The sequence below is a fragment of the Dicentrarchus labrax genome, unplaced genomic scaffold (assembly GCF_905237075.1).
Source record: "Dicentrarchus labrax unplaced genomic scaffold, dlabrax2021, whole genome shotgun sequence".
NCBI lineage: Eukaryota > Metazoa > Chordata > Actinopteri > Moronidae > Dicentrarchus > Dicentrarchus labrax.
Genome location: NW_026136720.1, coordinates 22,280,180 through 22,305,061, shown reverse-complemented (window position 1 = coordinate 22,305,061; position 24,882 = coordinate 22,280,180). Strand labels below are relative to the sequence as shown.

At 40.9% G+C, this 24,882-nt stretch overlaps 1 protein-coding gene across 2 annotated transcripts in view; it reads right to left on the bottom strand.

Annotated features, from left to right (window-relative positions):
• Positions 1-298: 298 nt before the first annotated feature.
• Positions 299-24,882, bottom strand: part of lrrk2 (leucine-rich repeat kinase 2) — a 40,991-nt gene continuing 16,407 nt past the window's right edge. For both annotated transcript variants that reach the window (XM_051382886.1, XM_051382887.1), the window contains exons 19-52: positions 20,039-20,300; positions 19,635-19,823; positions 18,961-19,076; positions 18,743-18,815; positions 17,979-18,169; positions 17,647-17,897; positions 16,608-16,756; positions 16,133-16,226; positions 15,835-16,021; positions 15,476-15,657; positions 15,063-15,286; positions 14,354-14,481; positions 13,936-14,154; positions 13,641-13,842; positions 12,257-12,345; positions 11,337-11,524; positions 11,089-11,243; positions 10,816-10,962; positions 10,206-10,397; positions 9,891-10,037; positions 9,609-9,721; positions 9,284-9,474; positions 9,014-9,174; positions 8,752-8,922; positions 8,055-8,155; positions 7,217-7,417; positions 5,688-5,881; positions 5,078-5,150; positions 4,715-4,905; positions 4,237-4,389; positions 3,257-3,483; positions 2,168-2,236; positions 1,925-2,061; positions 299-1,360 (exon numbers count right to left, since the gene is read on the bottom strand). In XM_051382886.1, the coding sequence (XP_051238846.1) occupies positions 1,937-2,061; positions 2,168-2,236; positions 3,257-3,483; positions 4,237-4,389; positions 4,715-4,905; positions 5,078-5,150; positions 5,688-5,881; positions 7,217-7,417; positions 8,055-8,155; positions 8,752-8,922; positions 9,014-9,174; positions 9,284-9,474; positions 9,609-9,721; positions 9,891-10,037; positions 10,206-10,397; positions 10,816-10,962; positions 11,089-11,243; positions 11,337-11,524; positions 12,257-12,345; positions 13,641-13,842; positions 13,936-14,154; positions 14,354-14,481; positions 15,063-15,286; positions 15,476-15,657; positions 15,835-16,021; positions 16,133-16,226; positions 16,608-16,756; positions 17,647-17,897; positions 17,979-18,169; positions 18,743-18,815; positions 18,961-19,076; positions 19,635-19,823; positions 20,039-20,300 (5,355 nt within the window). In that variant the 3' untranslated portion in view covers positions 299-1,360; positions 1,925-1,936. The remainder of the gene's footprint in view (positions 1,361-1,924; positions 2,062-2,167; positions 2,237-3,256; positions 3,484-4,236; positions 4,390-4,714; positions 4,906-5,077; positions 5,151-5,687; positions 5,882-7,216; positions 7,418-8,054; positions 8,156-8,751; positions 8,923-9,013; positions 9,175-9,283; positions 9,475-9,608; positions 9,722-9,890; positions 10,038-10,205; positions 10,398-10,815; positions 10,963-11,088; positions 11,244-11,336; positions 11,525-12,256; positions 12,346-13,640; positions 13,843-13,935; positions 14,155-14,353; positions 14,482-15,062; positions 15,287-15,475; positions 15,658-15,834; positions 16,022-16,132; positions 16,227-16,607; positions 16,757-17,646; positions 17,898-17,978; positions 18,170-18,742; positions 18,816-18,960; positions 19,077-19,634; positions 19,824-20,038; positions 20,301-24,882) is intronic.

Sequence of the window (24,882 nt, the reverse complement as noted above, 5' to 3'; positions counted from 1 at the left end):
AGGCCAAATACCAGGTTGTTCCTTGTGTGTATATTCCTCAGAAATATATATTAAATATGCATATACCACAATATCAAACGTACAGTATATTACCACAAATGCAAAATACTTAAAACATGTCCTCTGGAAAGAATGATGAACCAGAAAAAATCATAACTTGTATTTAAAAAATCAAGTAAATCAAGTAACCAAAGCACTTTTAAAAAAAATAACCATTTCACTCTTCCACCCCTTTCTCCTGTCCCGTGTTATTTTAGTAAATAAAACTGACGACAACATAAACAGAGAGCCATCAAAGTACATAAAATAGTATTTACTGACACCATCACAGTGACTTTAAGTAACATGACATTAAAACTGTGTACAAAGCAGGCAGCATTTGAGAAGTCCTGTTCTCTGTTTACTGGTGTGGAGTGAATGAGCTCACACGTAAACACACACACATAGACATGAGAATAAATAATCAAATATACAATTTTAGAGGCTTTTTTTTCCTTTGGCTTTCTTTCCAGTTTCTGGGTGGGGGGGAGGGGGGGGGTACAGGTAAACAAACATCTCTGTTCATGGCATGTTCACACAGAAAGCAAAGCGTGATGACATTACATTGAAAGTCAGTTCCCAATTTCATACCAGGCTTAGAGAAAAGTAAGAGAGGAAGTTGGATTACCTGGTAAGTGCTGGTTAGTAAATGTGTGTGTAAATGTATGACTTGATTCCAGCTATAGGTTTTACTAAGTTAATATAGCCCTGACTGACTGAACTCTGTTCAGAAAACAAGCATTTTAAAAGTTGTTTGCTTGTCGTCTTGCAGACACACCCCACAGAGTATGAATTCAGACTTTTTCCAAAAGGGCATCATGATGTAGTTATTTCAGCACCGTTTTGATCTGTTTATTGTAAGCAAATCGCAGCAAAACCTGTTTATTATGGGGTCATACTGTTATAGTTAATCAGATTAAAGGGCGAAACACAAATGATGATGATGAGTAAAGGCGAAAATTCGCTTTGCATTTGGTGTGAACACGCCATTAGGAGTAGGAGGTCTTCTTGAACATCTGCACTGCTCTCAGCCTTAAAAACAACACAAATCAGACCATCTGTGTCCCTTTTACAAAAATGTCTGTCTTCACTAGAAGAAGATTGAAGATTGTCTTCATCTGGTGAAACATGACACACTATTTCAATTCAAAAAACATTTCTTGAATCAGATTCTTTTGATTGATTCATTGCAACGTGCTCCGCTCATTAGTTCTTGGTCTTCCAGGGTCAGTGCACTGGAAAATAGGTAAAAACATCCCCTTCATTTTGTGCTGCTGACACATCAATCCACTGGAGAATTGATGCCTTTTGGACAAACATTCTGCAGAAAAAAAAAAGGCCTTGTTATTACTGCCACCATTACTACTATTAAGTATTAACTACTACTACTACTAGACCTGGGGCTGGGCAATATGATTGAAATCATTATCATAAGAATATTACAAATAATTTTAGATATTGAAATGTACCAAAATCACACATACAATAATCATAATGATGTTCAGAACAATAAAATATGTTTTTATATATATCATATAAATATATATATATAAACTGCTTCTGTTATTAAGACGACTGCAACTTCTGCCTGTATTTTTGGTGATTTTCTGTAAAATGACATAGTCATTAACAAATAAGAAAAAATCTAATTAAAAGTTAGAGAAAAAAAAAAATTTTTATGTAGTATATCAGGTCTGTGTGGCTGTGGTTTAATCAGATTTGACTGACAAACAATCCACAGACATCACAGTTTGACTGTAAGATCACAAAATCCCGATCGCAACAAAACTGTGAAAGCCAAATCAGTATTCCTAACTTTGGCAGAAAATAGTAAAAACAGGCGTAAATTGAAAGGTAGATTGTAAAATGAATAAAATATACATACAGGCTTGTGGGCTCAGTCATGATGAAGCTGCTCTCTCATTTTGGCTGCAATCTGCTCTCTTTTCTGGCAGTGTTTGTTCAGGTCTTTAACCTCCATTGGCAGCGTACTGTTCCACACCATCAGCACGGACTCCTCGTCTGAGAGCAGAAACAAACTCAAACTTCAGACCTAAGTAGAGAAACTCACATAGCAAGACAACTGTTTTCATAAAGTGTGGGACAAACAATGAACCATCAGACTAACCTGACTGATTTTTGTCCAGTGGGAGTCTTCTGCCCAAAACCAGCACCACGTTCTTCCAGTTTAGTGTTTCTATTCATTAAAAAAATATCTGTAATTACTCAACAAGACACAGATAGTTAACAGTAAGGCTAGTTAAGACGGAGAAGTTAAAAAAATTTGTAACAAAAAAGAACGGGGGGGGGGAAGACATATTGATGTAGAAAAAGAACCAGAATGATTCAATATGCAGGCAAACTGTGAGCAGCCTGCTGGGTTGTTTCACACATTTCTTCACACAACAGCCCAGACAGACGATGAATCACTATGAAACGAGCAAAGATATACCCAGCTGTAGTATTATGTGTCTTATTTTGCTGATTCAGCTTCCTTCCTTTTTGTTTTACATACATACATCCCCCTACTCACTAAGTGTTTGTGCTGCTGCATTATGTAGGCGTTTAATTAACTCTAGGCTCAAATGTTTGAAGAGAAGAAACAAGTCTGCTGCTTCTTGTAGCCCAGTAGAAAGTAAAAATAAGACATAACCAGTAACTATTTTGCATAATAGAGTTTTAGGGCAAAATGCTGTGATTAATAAGTTCATCTTGAAGCTGTGGAACAAAATGAGTGTGTGCACGAAACTTCTTTTCCCCAGAGTGGAGGTTATCATGGTGCACCTGAGCTGTGATTATCACCATCTTATATAAATTGTTACGCTAATTAGCTCAATCTTAAGGGTAAGGATTGTATCTATTAGCAAAATGCTTCCATATTAATATGTATTATATAACAGTCAGTGTGAACTCCTTACCCCAAGAGGGAGCTGCTATAGTTTCAACAAATCCATTTTCCCTCATTAATATGCAAATTAAGGCAACATGGTGCTCCAAATTCCAATGAGATCATATAGCATATATGGGCTGCCTGTGGTGTAATTAAACAATGAAGTTTCTGGCACAATAAATGTACGCCAGTATGTGTTATCACAACAAGAATGTATCCAGAAACAGACACTACGACAACATACTGGCTGCACACGTGGCACCATGCTGCCATGACATAAAAATAAAACCAATTAAACAAATAAATAAATAAAAGTCAAGAACCCACCTATGAGTGCAGAGCCAATGCTGCGGATGGAATTGCAGCGTGGGCCAATGACCTGCAGCGTCTGGTGTTTGGAGAGCTCCAGCAGCAGCAGGTGGCCCCCTCTGGTGCCGATCCAGAGAGTTGCAGCACTCTGCACTAGCAGGGCTTTCACTCTGGCCCAGTAGGGCGCCACCTCAGTGGGAAGCTCCACTTCGCTGCCCTGCCTCCCTTTGCAGCCAGAGTCCTGTCTGCAGGGAGAGGAGTCATTAACATACAGCTGCAGTCTCATAAAAAACACCTGAATCTCCAAAATGTTGGCTCAAATCAAAGGCACAAAAATATGTTGCTAGGCACTAAGATCCTTCTTTGTAAGTCTTCACTGATGTGGGCATGTTGTTCCTGCACTATTCAAATCACATATTAGACATATAACAGTGTGTGACATCTTTCACCTTTGATTTTCTGTACGAGGTGCTCATTCTCTATTGTCTCTTTTCAACCACAAAAATGCAAAGCACATCATTCCTGTGTGTCATGATGACATTTGTGCCTGTTTTATTTTCAGAGCGAGACAGTCTCTCCCAACAAAAACAACAGAACACAATTAAATGGAGCAACATTAAAGCTATTGGTCAATGCAACTTGAAGTTAAGATATTTTACTTTAATAAAAGCAGCAATACCTCAGCGAAAAATGACTCCTTCATTCGAAATCTTACTTAAGTATAAGTATTATCAGCAACATGTATTTAAAGAGTACAAAAGTAAAAGATATTTATTAGGCTCCTGCTAGTGTGACATTATATTATTGGATTATTACAAATGGAGTACCATGTAAGCAGCTTTTTGTGTTGTAGCTTGTCAAAACTAAGCTAATTTGACCTACTTTTAAGAATGTTTGGTAATTTAATCAATAAAAATCTATGATTAATGTTGCACCATATTTTATACAATTATATGTGTGTGTGTGTGTGTGTGTGTGTGTGTGTGTGTGTGTGTGACCTGATGATCTGAGCACAATCGATGCAGTCCACCATCCTCTCGCTCCTCTTATCCCAAACCTCGACAGTTGGTGTCCCGGCTTTGCTCAGGTAAACATATTTATCCACCGCCATTCGAGACACACACGCTTCACCACCGAACGGCCGCTGCTGCCTGAGACCAACACACACACCAACAAAACTGCACTGTTATACCAACGACAGTTATATAATGATGCACGCAGGCATAATTGTTAGTTGTTGTTTTTTTATCTCTTCTCCAAAACGTACAAATTATTTTTGTGCAAATACCATTTAGAACCATTTTATGCAGGAAACGGTTTTGATAAGTCCGAAGTACAAATGTTCATTCTTCAGTCCCACCCTGCTAATCATACCTCAACAATTGATTTGAACCAAAAACCTTCACTTTCCAAACGTGTTCACCTAAACCTTCAACAACAAGCTGCCTCTCATTTCCCTACATGACTTGGACTCACTGGAAGATTAGGTTTGGTCTTGTGTCAATGGACTTGCAGACGTCGTAGTCAGCTGTGAAGGAGAGGATCTTGGTCCCACAGCCAGCCCACACAGACCGGCTGTCCAGCGAGTGCACCGACTGGCCCAGACACATGACGGGCGTGTTGACGTTTCCCACAGTGAGAGTTTTAACCGGCTGCCCGTTCTCCTGCTGGAAGGAGGAGAAGAAAATAAAAGGTCCAAACTGCTGCCGGATACAGTGTAGAGATACATTTAAAGCATGGGAGGAGGAGGTGGGACTAACATCTGTGATTAAACAAAAAATAGAAGTAATCTCTTGAGAGCAAACACAGTGGATCTTGTATTCAATATCTCATATTTACCTTGAGAACAGAGTCCTCATAAACAGTGAGAATTCCATCGGCTGTCCCAACCAGCAAGTAATTCTTTCTTTGGCTGAAAAAAAAAGGAAAAACCAAGTGCAAAAAAACAAAAATTATCTTGTCATGTCATTTGCAGATCTTCTAGATGATTTACACTAAATCTAAACTGTGGTTACAGTGGTAATTTAATTTCCTGGACTTCCAGCTACTAACAATCCTCTAACAATATTAATAATCATTCACATGATTTCCACAGATTGTCCTTCTACAAACAACCCTAAATCAAAGAAATCAGATAAGCAAAACTGGAATGTATCCATATGAATACAAATGGAATTAAAATGGTACAGATTATTAGTTTTATTATGCAAGGAGCGACAAACAGCCATAAACCAAACTAGTAAAACGATCACCGTTATTTGATGCTTTGTTTTAATAGTCCTTGATGTTCCAGACAAAATTGAGTTAAATGTAGTGTTTTACACAATTTGTGAGATAATGACAGGATGCCGATGTCAGTCATGGCAGTTGGTTGATCTCATCCTTTTTTTCTTTTTTACAATAGCATTAAGCACCAATGTCAGTCTTTAGTGTTTCTACAGACACTTACGTGCGTCGCGGGTGTGTTTGGAAGAACAGTGAGGTGACAGCATCTGTGACACTCTGCAGGTGGTGCCAAGTTGACGTGTCCTGAGTGCTGATGACCACTAAGGAGCCAGATTGGGTGCCTGCAACCAGCCAGTCACAGGCCTCGTTTGGGATTTGGACAGTCACAAGACACAAGACGGGACTCGTGTCAATCTCCTGCAGGAGTAACAGATCCAAACATGAAGTATAAGGTGTGCGTGCTGATATAAAAGACAACATGTCACGAAAAACTGTTAGTAAGAGAAAGGCTGGTAGCATGCTTATTCACAGCTACACAAAATTTGAGTGTATTTTACATTTCTAGCAAAATACATATTTTCAGTGTGAGAATGTATTATAGAGTGATAATAAGTCTGTTACGAAACAGGTCAGACTATGTAACAGTAACTGTAAGGACAGATATTTAAGTGTAGAAAGACAATGCACTGCTTTATGTGAAACAATCACGCTAAATTTAACATTTCCATTTTGTTTATTATTGTTATTACTATCATTATTAATAATAATAATATTGTTGTTAATATTAATAATGCTGTCATTACCATTACTGTTGTTATATAACACAGCTATTATTTTTTTTAATGATTATTATTGTTATTAAAAAAATATTTAAAATTATATATAGAATTTTTATCCCACACTAACAATACAAAACAAATGTCTACTACACATCCCCCTTGAAACAACCGTTTTACCAGCACGTCACCATCATTATAACATTTAGTAACACGTTTGTCTTTGTTCTTTTCTTTTTTTATATATATGTACCATGTCACGTTCTGCACCTCATACTTTTCATATCTTTTTATTTTTATTTATTTATGTTTTTTTCTTTGTTTGTTTATTGGGTTTTTTTGTCTTCTTTTCTATGCGTAGTGTATTGTAGTCACTATTGTAGCTTTTGTTCTTGCACAATAATTTATTTTTTAAATAAATAAATAGTTACACAGACACATAAAAATGTGTCGTTATCACTGATTAAAAAAAAAGAAAAGAAACTATAGTGAAAGGTATATATTTTGCTGGTATACTGTCGATATGACTATGAACAGACCCTTTTCACTGTGTATTAGGCAGGACCTCGACACTCTAGTGAAGCGTTGCTGCAGCTGCGGCTGAGATGAGTGTGAGACACACTTTTATCTTGATCCTCCTCCAGTGAAACTGAAAGAGGTTTCACTGAAAGAGGAATGAGAAGATATTTCCAACCAGATGTCACTTGATACTTCCTCATACTTCCTCGCTAGGGCCAAGCATAACAAAATGAAACCATGACAAGTTGCAGCCTGGACTAATGCTGAGATCAAAATATGGTTTTAACTATTACCACCAAAGAAGGTGAATTACAGTATAACAGAAGTCTGTGCAATAAAAGAGTTCTCTAGTACTCTAGTTTTGGTTAAAAAAAAACACTCTTTTCACTTTATGTTGAAAACAAACATGTGAAATCAAGAAAACATTCAGTACTGAGGTTACCAGCGCTGTTGGTACCTGTGTAGTGACTGTGTTGGTGTCCAGGTCCACAGCTGTGATGGAGCCTAGTTTCTGGGCGCTGCTGCCTCCACCCAGCCAGGCTCTGTGGCCATCACTGTCCCCAGAGCTCACTTCGAAGCACTCAGCGTTGAACACCCGGGGAACAGCCAGCTCCCTCATCAGGCACAGCATCTCCCCTGAATTCAGCCTATCAAACACCTGCATACATCACAGCAGACACAAATGGGCTCTGAAATCATAAAACATACTCTATGCCATAGTCTTGGTACCCATATTTCCCCATAGCTGTTAAGTCACAACTCACTTTTACAGAATTCTAATCAAGCAAATGTGTTTTTCAAGTAGACTAGTAAACACATATACAACATCATCATGACCTTTTTCACATAAAATATACATATTTTTTCATTGCTGAATTAAGGGAGGGTGCTGTTAAATCCAAATGCCTTGCATACTTCTACACGTATTAACACACAAACACACACTTCCAGTATACACACATACAGTGTCATCTTTTTTTAATAAAAAATATACGGATATTTTCATCCCTGCAATTAGAAAACATTACTCTGATAATAAAGAGAGTATGAACATCACAACTGTTGCTGCTGATTCTTAGGAATAAATATAACTGCCTAACTGTTAATTAAAATATGTATATATATTTTTGGTTTTAACCACACACTTTCTGGATCGTTGAGAAAGCATGCTCTGTGATCTGCTATTAGTACCACTGGGGGGCACTCTACTACAGCTTGTCTCAACACTGCTCTGCCTCTTCCAACTTTCTCACCAGCACCCAATAAACACAGTTACACAGCCTCCGGGTTCTAACCTGAGCAGAAGTGGGTCGACCCTGAGGGCTTTCCCTCAAACAGTCCTTCATCAGAGCCTGGAAGCCCGGCCAAGGTGAACAACCATAGTGTTTTACTGGATCTGTGTGCAAGACAGTGAACATGTCAGCAAATGTTTTCTGACTTTACCTTTCATATCTGTCAACAAATGCATTTAAAAAAGACAGTACAGATACAGATCTACAAACATTAATTCAATATAACCAAAAAAAGGAGTGAGATGTCCTTCCTCTCAGGAAAGAAAGCATGTAGTTTGCACTTAATTTAAATTTAATACTTAAATTTGATTTAATGGTTGTCATGAAATCATGGATAAAGGCACAAATCTGTGATCTAGAAGAGGTCACCCTGACACCAAAATTTAAAATACAAGATGAGATTCAGTCATGACTGTCACATCCACTGTCAGCTGTTTTTTTTTATGTTGTCAAAGCTTTGTTTACATGATTCCATTTGTAAACACATGTAAATGTGATCTCATGACATTAAAAAAATCAAAAAGAGTCATTACCTACTAAAACGTTGCAAGCATCTGCAGAACAGCACTTAAAAGGATAGTGGGTAAAGTTCTGACTTACATCAACGCATTGAACAATGAGCACCAGAGTTAGAGAGAGGTTACAGATTTTCTTGAACTCGTGTCTCTCACGATTTAGGAAAGAAGTCTTTCATAATTACCTGGCAGTTTTCCCTGCACTGCAACCTCATCAAACTCGCTGGGGAACTTCATGCCGTCGGAGATGCGTTCACCACAAGTCAGCAGGTCGTAGAGCAGCAGGCCAAATGAGAACACATCAGCCTGCTTGTTATAGATCACATTACCTCGGGCAACCTCTGGTGCTCGGAAACCTGCCAGACACACAGCAAAGTAATCGATTTCAAAAGTTATGCATGACCTGAAATGTAATAAAGATGAATAGGGTTTGAGGAGACGTCTAACCTGGTGTGCCCTCCGAGCTCCTCACTCCCATGCTGCAGCAGTACTGAGCGATGCCGTAGTCTGTAATCTTGGCGATGATCTCAGAGTCGGTCTTCAGGTTGAACAGGAGGACGTTGTGAGGCTTGAGATCCCGATAGATGATCATGGCTGAGTGAAGGTACCTGATCACACAGATCAAACAATTCATTTTAACATTTTCTCAATTAACTTTGCAATGCTTCCACTTATTCTAAAGAAAAATAAAGTTGGACAGGCTAAACAAGACAAGACCTGAGTCCGTCGGCCACTTGCAGGGCGATTCTGTGTTGGAGCTTTCGGTTGAGGCTGCCATTCTCATGTTCAAAGAGGGAGTCCAGTGACCCTCGCAGAGCCAGCTCCATCACCAGGACCTGAGGGGCTGAGCCAGCTGCCAGCAGACCTACCAGGCTGGGGTGACTGAGGCGACCCAACACCGCCAGCTCCTGGAGAGAAACAGACAATGAGAAGAAGTAAAGGTTGTCTTAAGCAAGGTACTTTGCCATTGTACTGTCAGGAACACAGAAACAGCAGTAGCATATGGACCTTTCAGTTTCTACTTGTAAATTCACAGTGGTACCTGTCTGAGGAGTCTGTGGATGTAAAGCTCAGATGCATGCTTGTTGAATATTTTCACAGCTACTTCTTCGTTTTTGTAGACACCTCGATACACAGTCCCAAAGCCACCGTCCCCTGGAAACAAAATATATAATATATTCAGGTGTTTCATTTAACATTGTTAAGGCAAGGAAAAGTAAGGAAAGGTAAGTTTTTTGACCAAGACAAGCAAAAACCGAAATGCAAAAACAATTTTCATCAAAATTTGAAAAACTGATTATGTGTGGAAATGAGATAGGTGTACCCAGTCGCTTCTCTTTAGACATGTCTACGTCCAGCTCTTCACTGTCCAGGATTGTTCCTGCAGGCTGGTCAATCAGCACCAAGTCAGGAGCAATCTGAGAGATAGGAAGTGTGCAGCGGGGGTCCTCCGGGTTCACCAGCAGGAAATCTGTGATCCATAATGTAATCATTGACATAATAGATGTTAGATAATCAGAACCGTGCTTTTAGGAAACAAACACAATGTGTTTTGTACCATTTTTTTATGGATTAAAGAAGGAACATTCTTGAATTTGCACTGTGACAAAGCAGAGGTTTTTTAGTGTGATTTACACACCATTATCAAAACAGGTAAAGAGGTCCTCGAGCAGAATCTTGCTCCACTCCTGCCCGTCCTCAAAGCTGTAGAGAGCCCACTTCTTCAGCAGAGCCTCACCACTGCCGTGCATGTCAGTGTTCAGCAGGCCAGGAAACCATTCCTCCAGCAGGGAGTCGATGTGATCCACCACCTGACCCAGCAGCACCCGGCCTGGAGGGAGGAGAGACAACAGTTAATAATGATGGTCATCATCACTGACATCACTAGCAACACTGTGATATCAGTGCACTGCTACCAGCATTGTGATCTTTTGCAGTAATACCAATATACATAGATATTATATAATTAAACATATGGATATTTGGGTTAACCTTAATCGGTGCACATTGAAATATTTAAAACTGTTCAGCAGAGGTTTATCATTTCTTTATTACATACAGTATAACTCTGGATATATTTTAATATCTAGCAGTGCAGCCAGTTCTGCCTGTAATGGTTGTGTTATATTTGTTGCATTGTCTTAAAAAAAGGCAAAGACTGTCATTTAAACGGAATCATTTTTAGATATTTAGAGTCCAGGCAAGACTTGACTTTTTATTCATTTTATTGTATTTTTTTTTAATGGCACCTTTGCGTGAAGAGGGCACAGTTATCCTGACGAAGCTGGAGGGGTTCTCGTCCACTGAGGCAGCCTCCACCAGACAGTAGGCTTCTGGGGACCAGCTCAGGTACACCCCTCTCCTCCAGTAGATCCGGTTTGGTCGCACCGCTTTTTCTGGATAACACAAGAAAGAAAAAAAAGCAAGATATATCATTACATAAATGACTGGGTTCTTTCTTTGAATTTTATCTACAAAGTAGCACCCCTGATGAAACAGTGTCCACTCTATGTTTTATTTACCCCTTCCAGAAAGCAAGTAAGAGGAAAACTCCAATAAGCGGCTGATCTGACGAGACCAGTAATCCATGGGAAAGTACGGCATCTCATACAGACGCACAATCACCTCGGAGTTCTCACAGTGAGGCAGCTCTATCACCGGCCTGTGTCTGGACAAACTGGAAAGGAAGATACGCGTGGTTAGAGACGGTGAAATATTTTATATATCTCTCCAAAAACACAGACATCTATAGCTGCAAATTTAAACATACCTGCTGGGTACCAGTAGCTGGTCCTCGCCAAATGGTAGAGCGATCTGAAACTTCTCCAGCAGTTTGAAGAACTGCGTCAGGTGGCTCTTGGGGAAACATTTGGTCTCAAACAGAAACTTCTCCACCACTGAACGCTGAATAACTCCTTTAGGAGGTTCCCAGAAGCCACAGCTCTTTAATGTCAGTTTCTACACAAAGAACAGACAACACCTGCATCTGTAAACCCGACAGAACTAACACATTCATTGACAATCATGTATCTGCATATGAGTTAATAGATGGGTTATATGTGGCTGCTTATGTGACCTGTTTTGGAGGCCATCAGTTCTTAGTAACATGGCTGTCAGATTCCCTAAATTTAGGATAAGCTGTTCATTAATGTGAATATTTTATGCATCGTTTTTAGTTGGAGACTTGGAGGAGGTAACGATACGCTCAACTTACGAGCTACAACTCATGATACTGGGTTCACAATATGATTTTCCATGGATTTTTTTTACAAAATTACATTGAAGACGAAGACAAATTCCTTTATTTCTCTGGCATCCCAGGGTTCGAATTCCGACCTGCGGCCATTTGCTGCGTGTCATCCCCTCTCTCTCTGCCCCCCTTTCCTGTCTACCTTCAGCTGTCACTATCAATAAAAGGCAATAAAAGCCCCAAAAAATACTTTAAAAAATAAAAAAAGAATCATGATTCATTTTTCATCTCAGCGATTTGAATCTTCATATTTGTATGCAATTGAATTGTCTCACGATATATCTTTACATTCCTAATGTACTGTGTAGCGGATATGCAGTTGAATCACAACAATATCTTGATGAATAGTGTGTATATAATAACAACTAGGCTAGCAAAATGTTAGCCTGAACAAGACACCAAGCGTGTGTGATTGTCTCTGTGTGTCCAGATGACGCTACCTGGGAGATGATGTTGCACAGCCACTGTGGGTCGATGAAGTAGAGTTCTTGGAGCTGAAGTGCAGGATCATCAAAGTGCAGTAAAACCCCTTCAGTGACAAAGGAGGGGGAAAAAACACAACAATGCCTGGTCAGATTGTTATTGTTTTTGTACTGTTGGTCCTTGAGACTATTAAAAATGTCAGTGTTCTGTAGAATATCTCTGCAGGGCTCCAGAGTGCGACCAAAATTTTTAAGAGTGCGACTAATAATTTTTCTAGGTGGCACTGGTACACCTGGCGCTGCCCGGGTGAAAACATAAATTTATTTCGCAAGCGCATCATCTCTCTGTGTTCTCCTGTGACCGAACTCACACACTCATGGTAGGATCATATCGTGTTCTAAACCAATAAGAGACAGAGCTCGGGCGGGTCTTTGCCTCTGGTTGGCTGTGGTCCTGTTCACCGCGCTAAATTGTGTGTGTTTAAAAATTGACGAGCCCCGGTCCTTCGGCGACAGCATCAGACTCGGAACCAGAGGAGGAGACAACAGAGTCTGGGATAGAGCCCGGCTCCGAGACCCAAATTAAAAAGACCAAAATATATTCCTTCAGACAGGACTGGCTGAAACAATTTCCCTGGCTGAGGTACAACAAAGGACGTAACGCAATGCACTGCGTGTACTGTCAGGAGTGCGTTCAGAATATGGCCGGAAATAGTGCATTCGTGAGCGGGTCAACAACGTTTCGTATCGAACTTTTATTTGGAAATGTTTTATTTTGCTTAGTGTTTTAGTTTGAAATTTAGTTTCAATTTCAGCTCAGTGAAGCACTTTAAACACTTTATTTTTCTTCTTGTGCTTCAAATAAAGACAAGCATTTCTCTACACCTTATTCTTGTTTAAAAATCATTCACATTATATGAAAGTTATGTAGAGCAATAAAACGGTGACCTTATGGCATTAAAGGCGACGCAATGAAAAATTTGGGTGCACCTACATTTTGTGCTGATGCACCTAAAAAAAAAGTTGGGCGCACCAGTGCAACCAATGCAAACAGTCTGGAGCCCTGCTCTGTATGGTTTAAATTCTTCTCCCCCTACCAGTGTCTGAGAAATTGACTGAGGAGACACAGTAATATTTAAATTCATACAATCACATCTCAGAGTCATCCTGTTCTCTGCCTGCTACATGTATGACTGCATAATTCGGTGAAGTGCGTAGAGCTGGGACTGATGGTACAGTAAGTGCTGATGATGAAAATGAAGGAGAGCTAAGGGATATTAGTGAATCGGGACATTATATTCAATTGAAGTTCTATCAAGGTCATCCATTTTGTCTTAAAAAACGTTTAAGGCCTGAATGATGTTGAATGTAGCAGGTTTTCCTTAAAGCAGTCGTGACTCACCGGCTTCACTGAGGAAGTGGACAGCGTGGGGCAGCTCAGCTTCCTCCAGCTGCAGCTGACTCTCCTGGATGAGCTCCAGCAGCGCCTGGTGTCTGAGAACAGGGAACTCTGGGGGAACCCTGGTTCTCTCCTGCAGGACCCGGCGCTCCAGCTCCACATAGCTGTCTGGAACCAGCTGGCCCATCACAGGCTGGCCCTGGATCTGCGAAAGGGAGAGGAGAAGAGAAGGTGATGGCAGAAGCGAGAAAGGGGTTAAAGAAAGGAAAGGTTTAATCCGCTGTTTGTGCCGTTTTACCTTAAAGCTGGTGACTTCCCTGAAGATGGCCTTGCGGAGCTTGGTCATGGCGTCCGAGTCCTCGCAAGCGGAGACTATGTGGTAGTCCTTGATGGCAGGGAAGCCCTGGTGGTTCAGCAGCTCCTCTCTGATCTTGGTCATGCAGGACTGAAGTTGCAGCTCCTCGCTCACATCTGTGTGGGTTCCCACTAAGATGACTGGGGACAGAGGAGCCGCAGCCTGAAGAGTAGAGGAGGGCAAGGGTTTTTCAAAAGATGAAAAAAAAAACAATATACTCCTGTACGTAATTAACATTTCAAAGTTTTCTCCAAAATAATTTTTATCTTTAAAACTTCTAACATTTTTCTCTTAAAACAAGTGAAATGAGTTTGCCAACAATCTATTTCCATCATAACTGAATCTTTGGTTTATGACTCACTTTGATGTTGAAGAGCCAGGGTTTGAGAGCGTCCACCTGACTGGCTCCTTTGTTGAGGTTGTATACCACCAGGTAGAGAGCTCTGGAAGTCAGGAAGTGAGGGTGAGAGCCACTGAACTCCTCTCCACCTGTGAGGTAAAGGAGCAGGGAGTGAAACAAAATTACATTGGCTGAATAGGATACACACATACCTCTCTCAAATCATTAATGATATATTTTAATCTGTGTCTTACAACATGCATGCCTTAAAATACATAGATAAAGTACATAAGATTTATGTACTTTATCTATAATATCCTTGCTTCATTCCTACAAAGAATATCTACCTATATATTGTTGATTACTTTTGAGCCAACTCCTTCTTGGTGTACTGTAACTGTATAGATGGAAATCTAGGAGTGATGGAGTGCATATCATCACTAAGGCTATGAAAATGTCAAATGTTGTTGTTTTTTTGTTTTTCTTGCATGGGTTAGGGTACATGGTGTTAAAGGGATGACTTGGACCTGAACATTCAACTTAGATATGCTCTTGCTAACTCAGGGGATTTAGACTCTATCTAGCTGCAACTTGCAGTAAGGACTGATCATTAAGATGCCCTGCTACCTCTGTACTATATGTGACTTTATGTTTAGTTGTTGTGTGACTTGGCAATTTATCTCTAAACAGCTTTTTAAATAAATCTATTTGACTTCATTTATTGGCCAACCTGAGAAGTCCCAGACGTTCAGCACCATTTTCTTTTTGTCCCGTTCCCTGATGGTCCAGTCCCGGACGTCAATGCCAAAAGTGTCCTGCTTCGAGTTCAACTGGGAGCGCTTCAGCTTCATCAGCTGCTGGATCAGGGTGGTCTTCCCGCTTCCCACATTCCCAACAACGATGAGTTTCATCCGGTAGTACGGCACTGCCTTCTTCAGCCGCTGCTGCAGGAACCTGGGAGAGAGGGTGGAGAAAAGGTATGACTTATTAATTGTGAGATATATTTAATATTATTTCATCTTCTACAGTTTTAAGACTAAGTGATCACTATCACTGAGTGGCCCATAAACTGTGGGGAAAATAGCAAAAATGGAATTTGAGGTAATCAAAGAGAATTTAATTTAGGTTTCTAAAGCCCCTGACCTGACGATGTCTTTGGTCTTGCTGCCAATGAGTTTGAGGTCCAGCTGGAGTCGAAGGCCGTCCAGCGGCAGGTCCCACAGTCGGCCCAGTTTCCCCATCTCATCAGGGAAGGAGCGCAGGTTAGTATTATGACTCACATCCAGGGAGGTCAGGCCCTCCAAGAGGCCGATCTGTGGAGGGATCTGAATAGAGACAGTAAAACCATCAAAGGCTTTTTCTGAAGGTAGAGAAAGGGCTTCATTTGCAAAAACAGAGTCTCAGTTGTGATTTATGTTCCCAAGTCAAGTTTTTTTTTGCAATATCAATCAAACTGGTTTTGGGTTGTTCAGTTTAAGAACGGCTTTTATCGGTTTCTTTACCTCACTGAGCTTGTTGTCGCTCAGGTGGAGTTTCTCCAGTCTGGCCCATTTGTAGATCGGACCACTCAGATCCAGATCTTTGATACAGTTATGACTGAAGATCAACTCTCTGAGGTTGCTGGACTCCCAGAATCCCGGGCCAGGCAGAGAAGCAATGTTGTTGGTTCTCATGTCCACTGACCGCAAGCTGGATAAATCGAGGGATGACGATTAAGCATTTGTGCTATAAATCTTTATCACACAGCCAGAAATGAAGCGTTGAGAACTGTACATTAGAAATATGGAGTGTCTGACTTACTTTGGGAGATGAAGTATAGCCTCAGAAACTTCAGTGAAGTTGTTGTTTGCTAGTTTCAGTGTTGTGATCTTAGATGAGAAATGTGACAGAGAACCTGGAGAAAAACAGTAAAGATGTTTTTGTGTTACCATGACATCTAATCCTGAAATTCAACACTGAATTACTCAAGATTATATGGACTTGTTGTTCAATTAAATTAACTGGCCTATGAAGCCAATCTTTGATATTTCAGAATTTTTAAGATGCCTTCACAGCTATGTCAGCAGTCTGATTAATTCGCTTTGGAAGGAAATCTGTTTTCTCAAATATTTTGTATGCCATTTTGAAATTGAACCCATTTACTCTGTCTGTCCACATAATCTTATTCAGGATCACATGGTGCTTGAGTTTTGAGTACACAGTGGGCACACGAAGAAGGCACAGTGCTTTTCAATAGCAGATTTAGAATGCAATAATCAGTTAATACAGTACTCACAGATTTTGTTCATGGAGACATTTAAAGTTTCCAATTTGGGGCAGCCAGTCAGGAAGTCTGGAGAAATACTCTCCACGCTGTTCTTGCTCACATCAAGCAGCTTAATCTCCGGCAGACACAGAGGCACACAAAGCTCACTTATACTGTTACTGAAAAGAGAAAGAATAACAGTTGTCTTGCACCATTCTGCAATTAGAAACATGGATGCCAGTCATAAAATTACATGGTTATGTTTTTACTGAGGAACCTGATTTGACATGAAGAATACAAAAAGGCATAATTTGTCCAGCACATTAAAACGATGTTTGGTAGTCTGTTTGTTAGGGAGCAGAATATCACACATTTTTTAAAATTTATTTATTTGGGTTTTTAATGGCTAGTGACAATCTGACTCATGACACGTTAAAACATAAAAACATCAGGGTGCCCAGTTAGCTCACCTGTTAGAGCTGGCACACCACGTACCTGCTGCAGCGGCCCAGGGTTCAAATCCATTGCTGTGTGTCATTCCCTCTTTCTTCAGCTGTCACTATCCATTAAAAGCCATAAATACGTTCAGATAAAAAGAGGTTGAGGTGTGTGCTCGCTGAGTGCTTTCTAGTAATCCCTCGGCTCAGTGATACAGAGCAGAGCAGTGATTTTTTTAGAATAGCATCCAAGAAAACTGAGTAACAAAAATGAAAGTTTGTTTACTATGATTTGAATTTACAGCAGCCAACAATTTAATTCTATTTTTGTACTGATGTGGGAGTTCAAGTCAGAAGCCACGATTTCACAACCCTCATTAGTCATTATTGTGTTGGTCCACTTCTGGAAATACCCCATAATCACTGGAGATATGCCAGCCTTTTCCACTATGAAATACATTCTTGAATTCAAATTTCACAATTTTCCAGTTAAAGTCTAGAGAAAATCTTATTTGGTTTTGTTGTTTTCAAAGCAATTTGGCACTCATACACTTGAGTGTTATATAGCCATGTTGACATTCCCTCACCAACACTGTCCCTATTCATCTGAGTATCCAACCCAGCCTCCTTACCCTTCCAAAAACAGCTCCTCCAGTTGATGCATGGCGCGGCCCAACTCGTGAGGGAAAGTGGTAATTTTGTTGAAAGACAGATTGAGCTGCCGCAGCGATGGGCAGGTGACAGTGGAGTCAAAGGTCAGTAGGGGACCCACACAATTACGGGAGACGTTCAACATGCTCAGTGAGAGCAGAGACAGCAGTTCCACTGGCAGCGACTGGAGCTGGTTGCCCTGCAGGTCCAGGCGAGTCAGACTCGTCAAACTCTGTGACACAAAAATAGTGTTCATCAGCGTACACATGAATCGTTTGATGTCTTAGTAATTCAGCACAGGTCACCGCATTACCTCGCAAAGTGCTGAGGGAAATTCCAGCAGACAGTTGTGGCTCAAGTCCAGGCGGAGGAGATGCCCCAGTTGCTGCTGGACGAAGCCATCATCCATCAGACAAGACAAAGAGTCCAGCTCATTACCTGACAGGTCCAGCAGGCAAATCCTCTCCCTCTCTTTGGGCAGAGCAGCAGAGTTCTCACCAAACACTGAGGAGGTGACAGATCATTAGCTACGACCTGTCATAAGTCAAGAGCTTTCAAACTGACAAAATTATGTACAAAAACAATAAATAAGACATTGCTGCCCTGATAAACATTTTAAAAAACAATAAAGGAACATTTTCCATTATCTAACTTAAACTGATACTATGAGATTATGGATTGGAAATAATGTCAGCAGTTTCTATCACTAAATAAACATGCAAAATGCACATTTATTTCCTATCCAATAACATCCTACACCAGTTTTAGCTGGAAGAATATTTCCTTATTATAAAAGTATAAAATACCTACTCTTTTTTTATTAGTTGTGTATATCGGTACATAAAATCAGTAGCAGTGTAGATCAGTGCATAAGATCTACAGGGAAACTGTATCTTCTCAAGCAGTTTTGTATAATGTTTAAGCTTTATCAGTTAACTGACTGTAACTGATCAAATATATGTGCCCCTTTTAACTGTAACCTGACAATGAAAACTAGATAACCATCAACACTTATAAGTCATGGCAGGTTTGGCTGAAAACAATGAGGTTGAACTGAATTGAATCTGATGGGGATACCTTTTTGGCTTGAGCTAGTCCTTCCATATCTCCTGTGTACAGGCTCACTGTGTTCATTCTCAGTTTGACCACTCTGGCAGAGGAAAGAAACAGTGAGGGAACAGACAGGCATCTGTGTGGGATTTATAGTTCTATTACTAAGAAAGGGACTCACTGCAGAGATAATAATAATAACATCAAATCCTACACATTTTTAAAAGTTAATGAAGAGGTTCTACCTCTGCACTGGCATGTCTGCGACGCCCCTGCTTCCTTTTAAAGGACCCGCCCCTCAACTCCTCTGTTGAATTATTGTGTGGTTTTGGAGACAGAACACCTGAGAGTGAATCACTCCCTACAAAGGAAAAGCACACAATGAGAAGTGAGGATATTATCATAAGAAGGAAAAAGAACATTTTAATTATGAGAAATCAGCTCACGGTACAATATGTTTTCCTCTCTGTCTGAGGTGCCCTCAAGTTCAGGCATGATGCGTATGTGATACTTAAAATCTGTGTACTCATGATTATTTGTATTCTGGGAATTTATCCCAATTTCACAGTCAATCCCATCGTTGGCCTGCAGAGGGCTGCCACTGCCAATTCTTTTTTTTTTGTTAGAGACTTGAGACCCATGAGCTAAAAAAAGCTCCCAGATAAATGCATTAGAGGAGACATACAGGATGTTACAGTGTATGGCCTTTAGTATAGTTTCATTGTTTGTCTGAAATGCACTGCTGTAATTTAGGCGCACAAATCTATTATGCCACTTCAAGTCTGAACAAATTGGCTGCCTGTGTCAGAACTCAATAACTAAACAGTTACTTTTCAACTGATTATGCTCTGTTGGAAATTGCCTGATGTCTATGAACACACTGCAGGATTAGCTCTAGCCAACATTTCTGAACGTTTACCATCACTCTCCATGTCGTCGTTGAAAAATAGGCTGTCGTCCATGGAGACAAAGCTGAAGCTGGAGTCGTCACTCTCTTCAGAAATGTAGCCAGAGGTCAGACAGGGGTCGGCCAGAGATCTAGGAGGACCACCGCTACTCTTGGACCTCTGTAAAGACTGAATGTACCTTGCCAAACTCATTCCTTTACCTTAAAAACAGAACAGGGTACATAGATATTAAGACTGGGCTGCAACTAAAAATGAATTCCATCTGTCAATTTATTTTTCCAGATAAATGATCAATTGTTTAGTCATAAAACTGGGAAATCAACACTTCACCTACAAATTACTTGTTTTATACAAAACCCATAGCTAATCCATTTACAGACTAAAAATCGAGAAGAGACCATCAACTCTTCCTCACTGTTGTAACGGAGACTGTATGTTCTGCCTCTTTCAGCCAGCAAGGGACTCAGCCAGGCGGCGTCTAGGCGGCACAGCCTGAAGCCCCCAAGGCAGAGTGCGCTGTTGTTGAGGTCCAGACCCAGACGCCCCAGCAGCTGAATGACTGTGGGTCCGTCGCCCCGCTTCACGCTCACAGCCAGAGCTCTGCGGAGGTGCTGCTCGTGGGCACCCCGGCTGAGAAGCAGCTCCACCAGCTCGAGGGGTCCGCCTCTCTCACACACCTGAAAAAGACAGCAGAGATGACTGATTGCCATGATTGACACTGAACAGATGATTAATCTATCTGTTAGTAGGGCTGAGTGTTGAAACTGAATATTGTAGGACCTTGTTGTTGTCTCATCATTACAAGAGACGCTTTATCCGTCTCTTAATTCAACAGCCATATTATTTGATTCTGTTCCACTAGGAGAGTTTCAAGGCCTCCTTTCCATTTGACCCTTTGACCCAGGAAAGGAGATGAGACTTTGCCGTGCCAAGCAGTCCTTCGACAGGAAGAAGCCTGTCGCTGCTGATTCACTCATGGGATTACCAGTGGTCATCCACCTCTTTTTATTTATGACTGCAGCTCTCTTTCCACAGATAAAAATGACACTCTACACTCAGGTTTTGGGAAACGCTTGTTGTTCTACAAAAGATGGGTTGATAATTAATTGCCTTTTTGATTGTAAATCAGGGTTAGATATCCCTGAAATGTGTTTACATCTCTTTTAGTCTGACAGGTTCACGTCCAGAGAGAAACTCCTCTGGAATCCACATCTGGTCTCCGTCACTCCTCCACCCTTAAAGTGAAAATTACGAGTTGCCCATGTGCTAGTTAGGACATTCCATCTAGATAGCAGAAACAGCATTTGCACTGATATAGATTTAGTTCTAATTTAGTACTATTGTTAAATTTCATCTTCTCAAAATTAACAGATTGCCATCCAGCATGAGAAGGTCGCAAATGTAATGTAATGTAAAACACGATAGAAGTAAGTTGATTAAAGTTACGTGAATTCAGAACAGGAAATCACCAGAGGAAGTGATGCGCACGGTCAGCTCCTCTCGTCCAGTTCCGCCTCCAGACTAAAATATAAATAGTGTAGACTCCGGTCACTCCCTCTCTTCTTACTTTTTGCTCTCTCGTACTCTCTTTTCTTCTTTCTAAGATCCACTCTTCGTTATTTACTCTCGTTCTTACTTTTAATTTCCATACTTTACTTCGTTTGCGACACGTGTTGAATTTTTCTTCAAGTTATAAATTGCGGTGCTGAAGTACTTTTCAAATACTTTTATTTTGAAAGCTCAAGACACGAACAAATTTAATTCAAATACTATTTGTAAGTTTTATATATATATCGTCAAGTATTGTCGCCTTATTCACAGAAGTTGAATTAGTTTACAAATCAAAGCTGAGGACCAACCACTCTTGGAAGTTTTACTAAGACATTTATAATCAGCCAGAAGGACGTCTCAGTAGTTGACTGCTCAAGAAGACGTACAAACGTTTCCAGCCGAACAAAGACATTATTATCCAGCCACCTTGCCTCCTTTTTGTTTGTATCAATTAGCTCATCTTCACAGTTCACATATTTTTAGACGTTTAAATAGGCAGAGGCAGAGCAAATTGCATTTAAATGCCACAAATGCTTGAGATGCAATATGTGTTAATTGTGTTATTAAAAGTGAGTGGTAAGAGTGGTAGTTATGTAAAAATAAACCTTTGTAGATCCTATAAATAGACATAATTAGGCACATTGTTGACACCTCCTTTCTTTTTGACATTTTAATGGAGTCAAAGCTGTTATTTAAGGGGTTCCAGAGCCCCACCAACACCTGTATTTTGCACACTGATTCTAACCCAATTTGACAATGATCCTGCTTGACGTTTGTAGTTATAGCTATTACTTCAAAGTGAATTGACTGACTGATTGAGTGATTGAATTACATTTCCCCCAGGGATATTAAGAGAATAGTTATGAAGAGAAGCAGAGATATTCAGAGCTTTTTCTTCAAAAAAAGAAAAGAGTCAGAGCCAGCCACTGCTTCTACCAGCAACAGTGAAAAGGCTCAGTCAAGTCAGCAGCCTAGGTACAGCAGTAGTGATGAAGAGCAGTCAGCTCCTCCTGCAGAACCTCCAGCCTATGTCTCAGATTTCTCAGCTATCTGTATATTCCCACAGCTGACCAGCCACACCCAGAGGAGGATCCAGCAGACACCTTTATTTGACAGTTACAAGACAGGAAATCATGGGAGAGAGAGGGGATGTGACATGCAGCCAAGGACCGGGATTCGAACCGCGGTCGGCTGCGTACGTATACGCATTAAACTTCGCTATGCCATGGCCACCCCACACTAGCTTTGTGTCCCACCCCAGTAAAAATGTCCTGGATATGCCACTGCGCAAGTCATGTGCAGAATAATGATAGGCGATAGTGCAGCAACCAAACTCGGTGCAGTACCACTGTCCAATGACACAGTCGCTAGGAGAATTTCAGACATGGCTAATGATATCAGAGAGCAACTGATAGAGTTCATAAAAAAGAGTCCTTACTACGCGCTGCACCTGGACGAATCCACTGATATTGCTGGGCAGGCACAGCTCCTCACCTATGTCAGGTATCTGCGGGACAAGGCGATTGAGGAGGATGTCCTGTTTTGCCGGCCTTTTCAGTCGCACACTACAGGAGAAACCATCTTCAATGTCCTTGATATTTTTATCTGTGAAAATGGTTTGGCTTGGGACCGATGTGTTGGCCTATGCACGGATGGTGCGCGGGCAATGACGGGGGCGTGAGCGCGGCCTAGCTGCTTGCGTTCAGCAAGTGGCTCCACTTGTGAAATGGACACATTGCACGGTCCATCGCGAAGCACTAGCTGCTAAACAAATGCCTGTTCTCTTTGACTCCGTGCTGAACCAATCTGTGAAAATGATAAATCTCATTAAATCACGGCCGCTAAACTCTTGCTTGTTTGGGGTCCTCTGCCAGGAGATGGGGTCAGGGCACGAACAGCTGCTTCTGCACACTGAAGTTCGCTGGCTCTCCAGTGGGCGGGTGTTACAGCGGTTGTATGAGCTGCGAGAGGAGGTGAAGTGGTTTTTGACAGAAATCAAATCAGATCTGGCGAAGCATCTGGATGACACTATGTGGCATACGTCTCTGTCCTATTTGGCCGATATCTTTGACCGCTTGAATGGCCTCAACCTGTCTTTGCAAGGCCGCGAAACTCATATTTTGCTCCTCGCAGACAGAGTGGACGCCTTCACACAAAAACTTGACCTCTGGCATGGCCGCATCAGTCGAGGGAACTGCGACATGTTCCCCAGCCTTGCAGACTTTATCACTGATGCAGGCACGTCACACGATTTCTCCTCTCTATTTCAATCAGTGTCAGAGCACCTGTCAGCAATGAGAAAACAATTTGCGACGTACTTTAAAGAGGATTATAGCTCTTTTGCGTGGGTTAGAGATCCATTTGTGTGCACAGCAAACGAGCTGTCAATTGATATGCAGGAACAGCTTATTGAGCTGAAGAGTGACAGTGGGCTGAAGGAACTCTTTACCTCCTGCCCTCTTTCGTCACTGTGGGCAGCATTGATGCAGGAATACCCTCAACTCTGTGACATCGCCTTGAAAATTCCCCTCCCTTTCGCGTCGACATATTTGTGTGAGGCAGGATTCTCAAAAATGACTGCACTCAAAACGAAATACCGCAATCGTGCACAAATCGAGGATGATTTGAGGCTATGTTTATTAGGGCTTTGACTTTTGGCCAAAAATCATATTCGAAGTTTGTTTGTTTATTAATATTAATATTCAAATATATTTGAATATTTATTAATAATATTTTGACCATTAAATGCCTTCAGTAAGACCTATATTGGTATCAAACTTAAGTTGCATGGAGTCGATTCTGGCCTGCCTCGCCCCCGATCCCTCCCCCTCCTCTTCTTCCAGCTTGCCGGGATGTAGTGTTGACAGGTGGGCTCTCAAGTTGCTGGTCGTCGTGTGGTATGTGAGTTTGGGCCTACATATTTTACATATCACTTTTTCCTTAGTCGTGATTTTTCCCTGTTCCTTTGGGAACCCAAAGTAGCGCCACATGTTGCTTTTCAGATGGTCTGGAGTGTAGATTTTGAACTCCTCAGGCGTAGTTGTTGTAGGCGTTGGCGCGGCCATTGTTCTGGTATACAAAATAACCAAATAGAAGCTAACCAGGACACTAACGTCACCTACAGGAGCCCAGGTGACCAATAATAGCCTTGCTAATGAGCTCCCGATTCACAACTTCACCAGGCGTGAAAAAGCCTTGGAATCTGAATAGAAAACAACATTTACAAGCAAACACATTTACAAAAAATAATGCCCATAACAGGTTTGAATATTAATGGCTGCCTAATATTCGTTCGAATATCTTTATTTTTGTAAATATTCGAATTATATTTGAATAACGAAGGTCGGAGTCAAAGCCCTAATGTTTATCAGACATTGCGCCAAGAATTGAGGATCTTTGCAAGGCAAAGCAGGCTCAGGTCTCACATTAACATCGCCTACCTGCAAGCTTCTGTAAAAAATGCAGATGATATGCCTACTATTAGGCCTAGTAATAATAACAATAATAAAGCAGAAATTCATATCAGAGGTCTGGTGCCAATTCCCAATTATAGCAATAGCCTAGTAATGATAATAGGCCTACTGATGATGATGATGATGATGATGATAATAATAATAATAATAACAACAATAAAGCATGTAACCTCATATAATTATATAGCAATAGCCTAGTAATGATAATAGGCCTACTACTACTACTAATAATAAT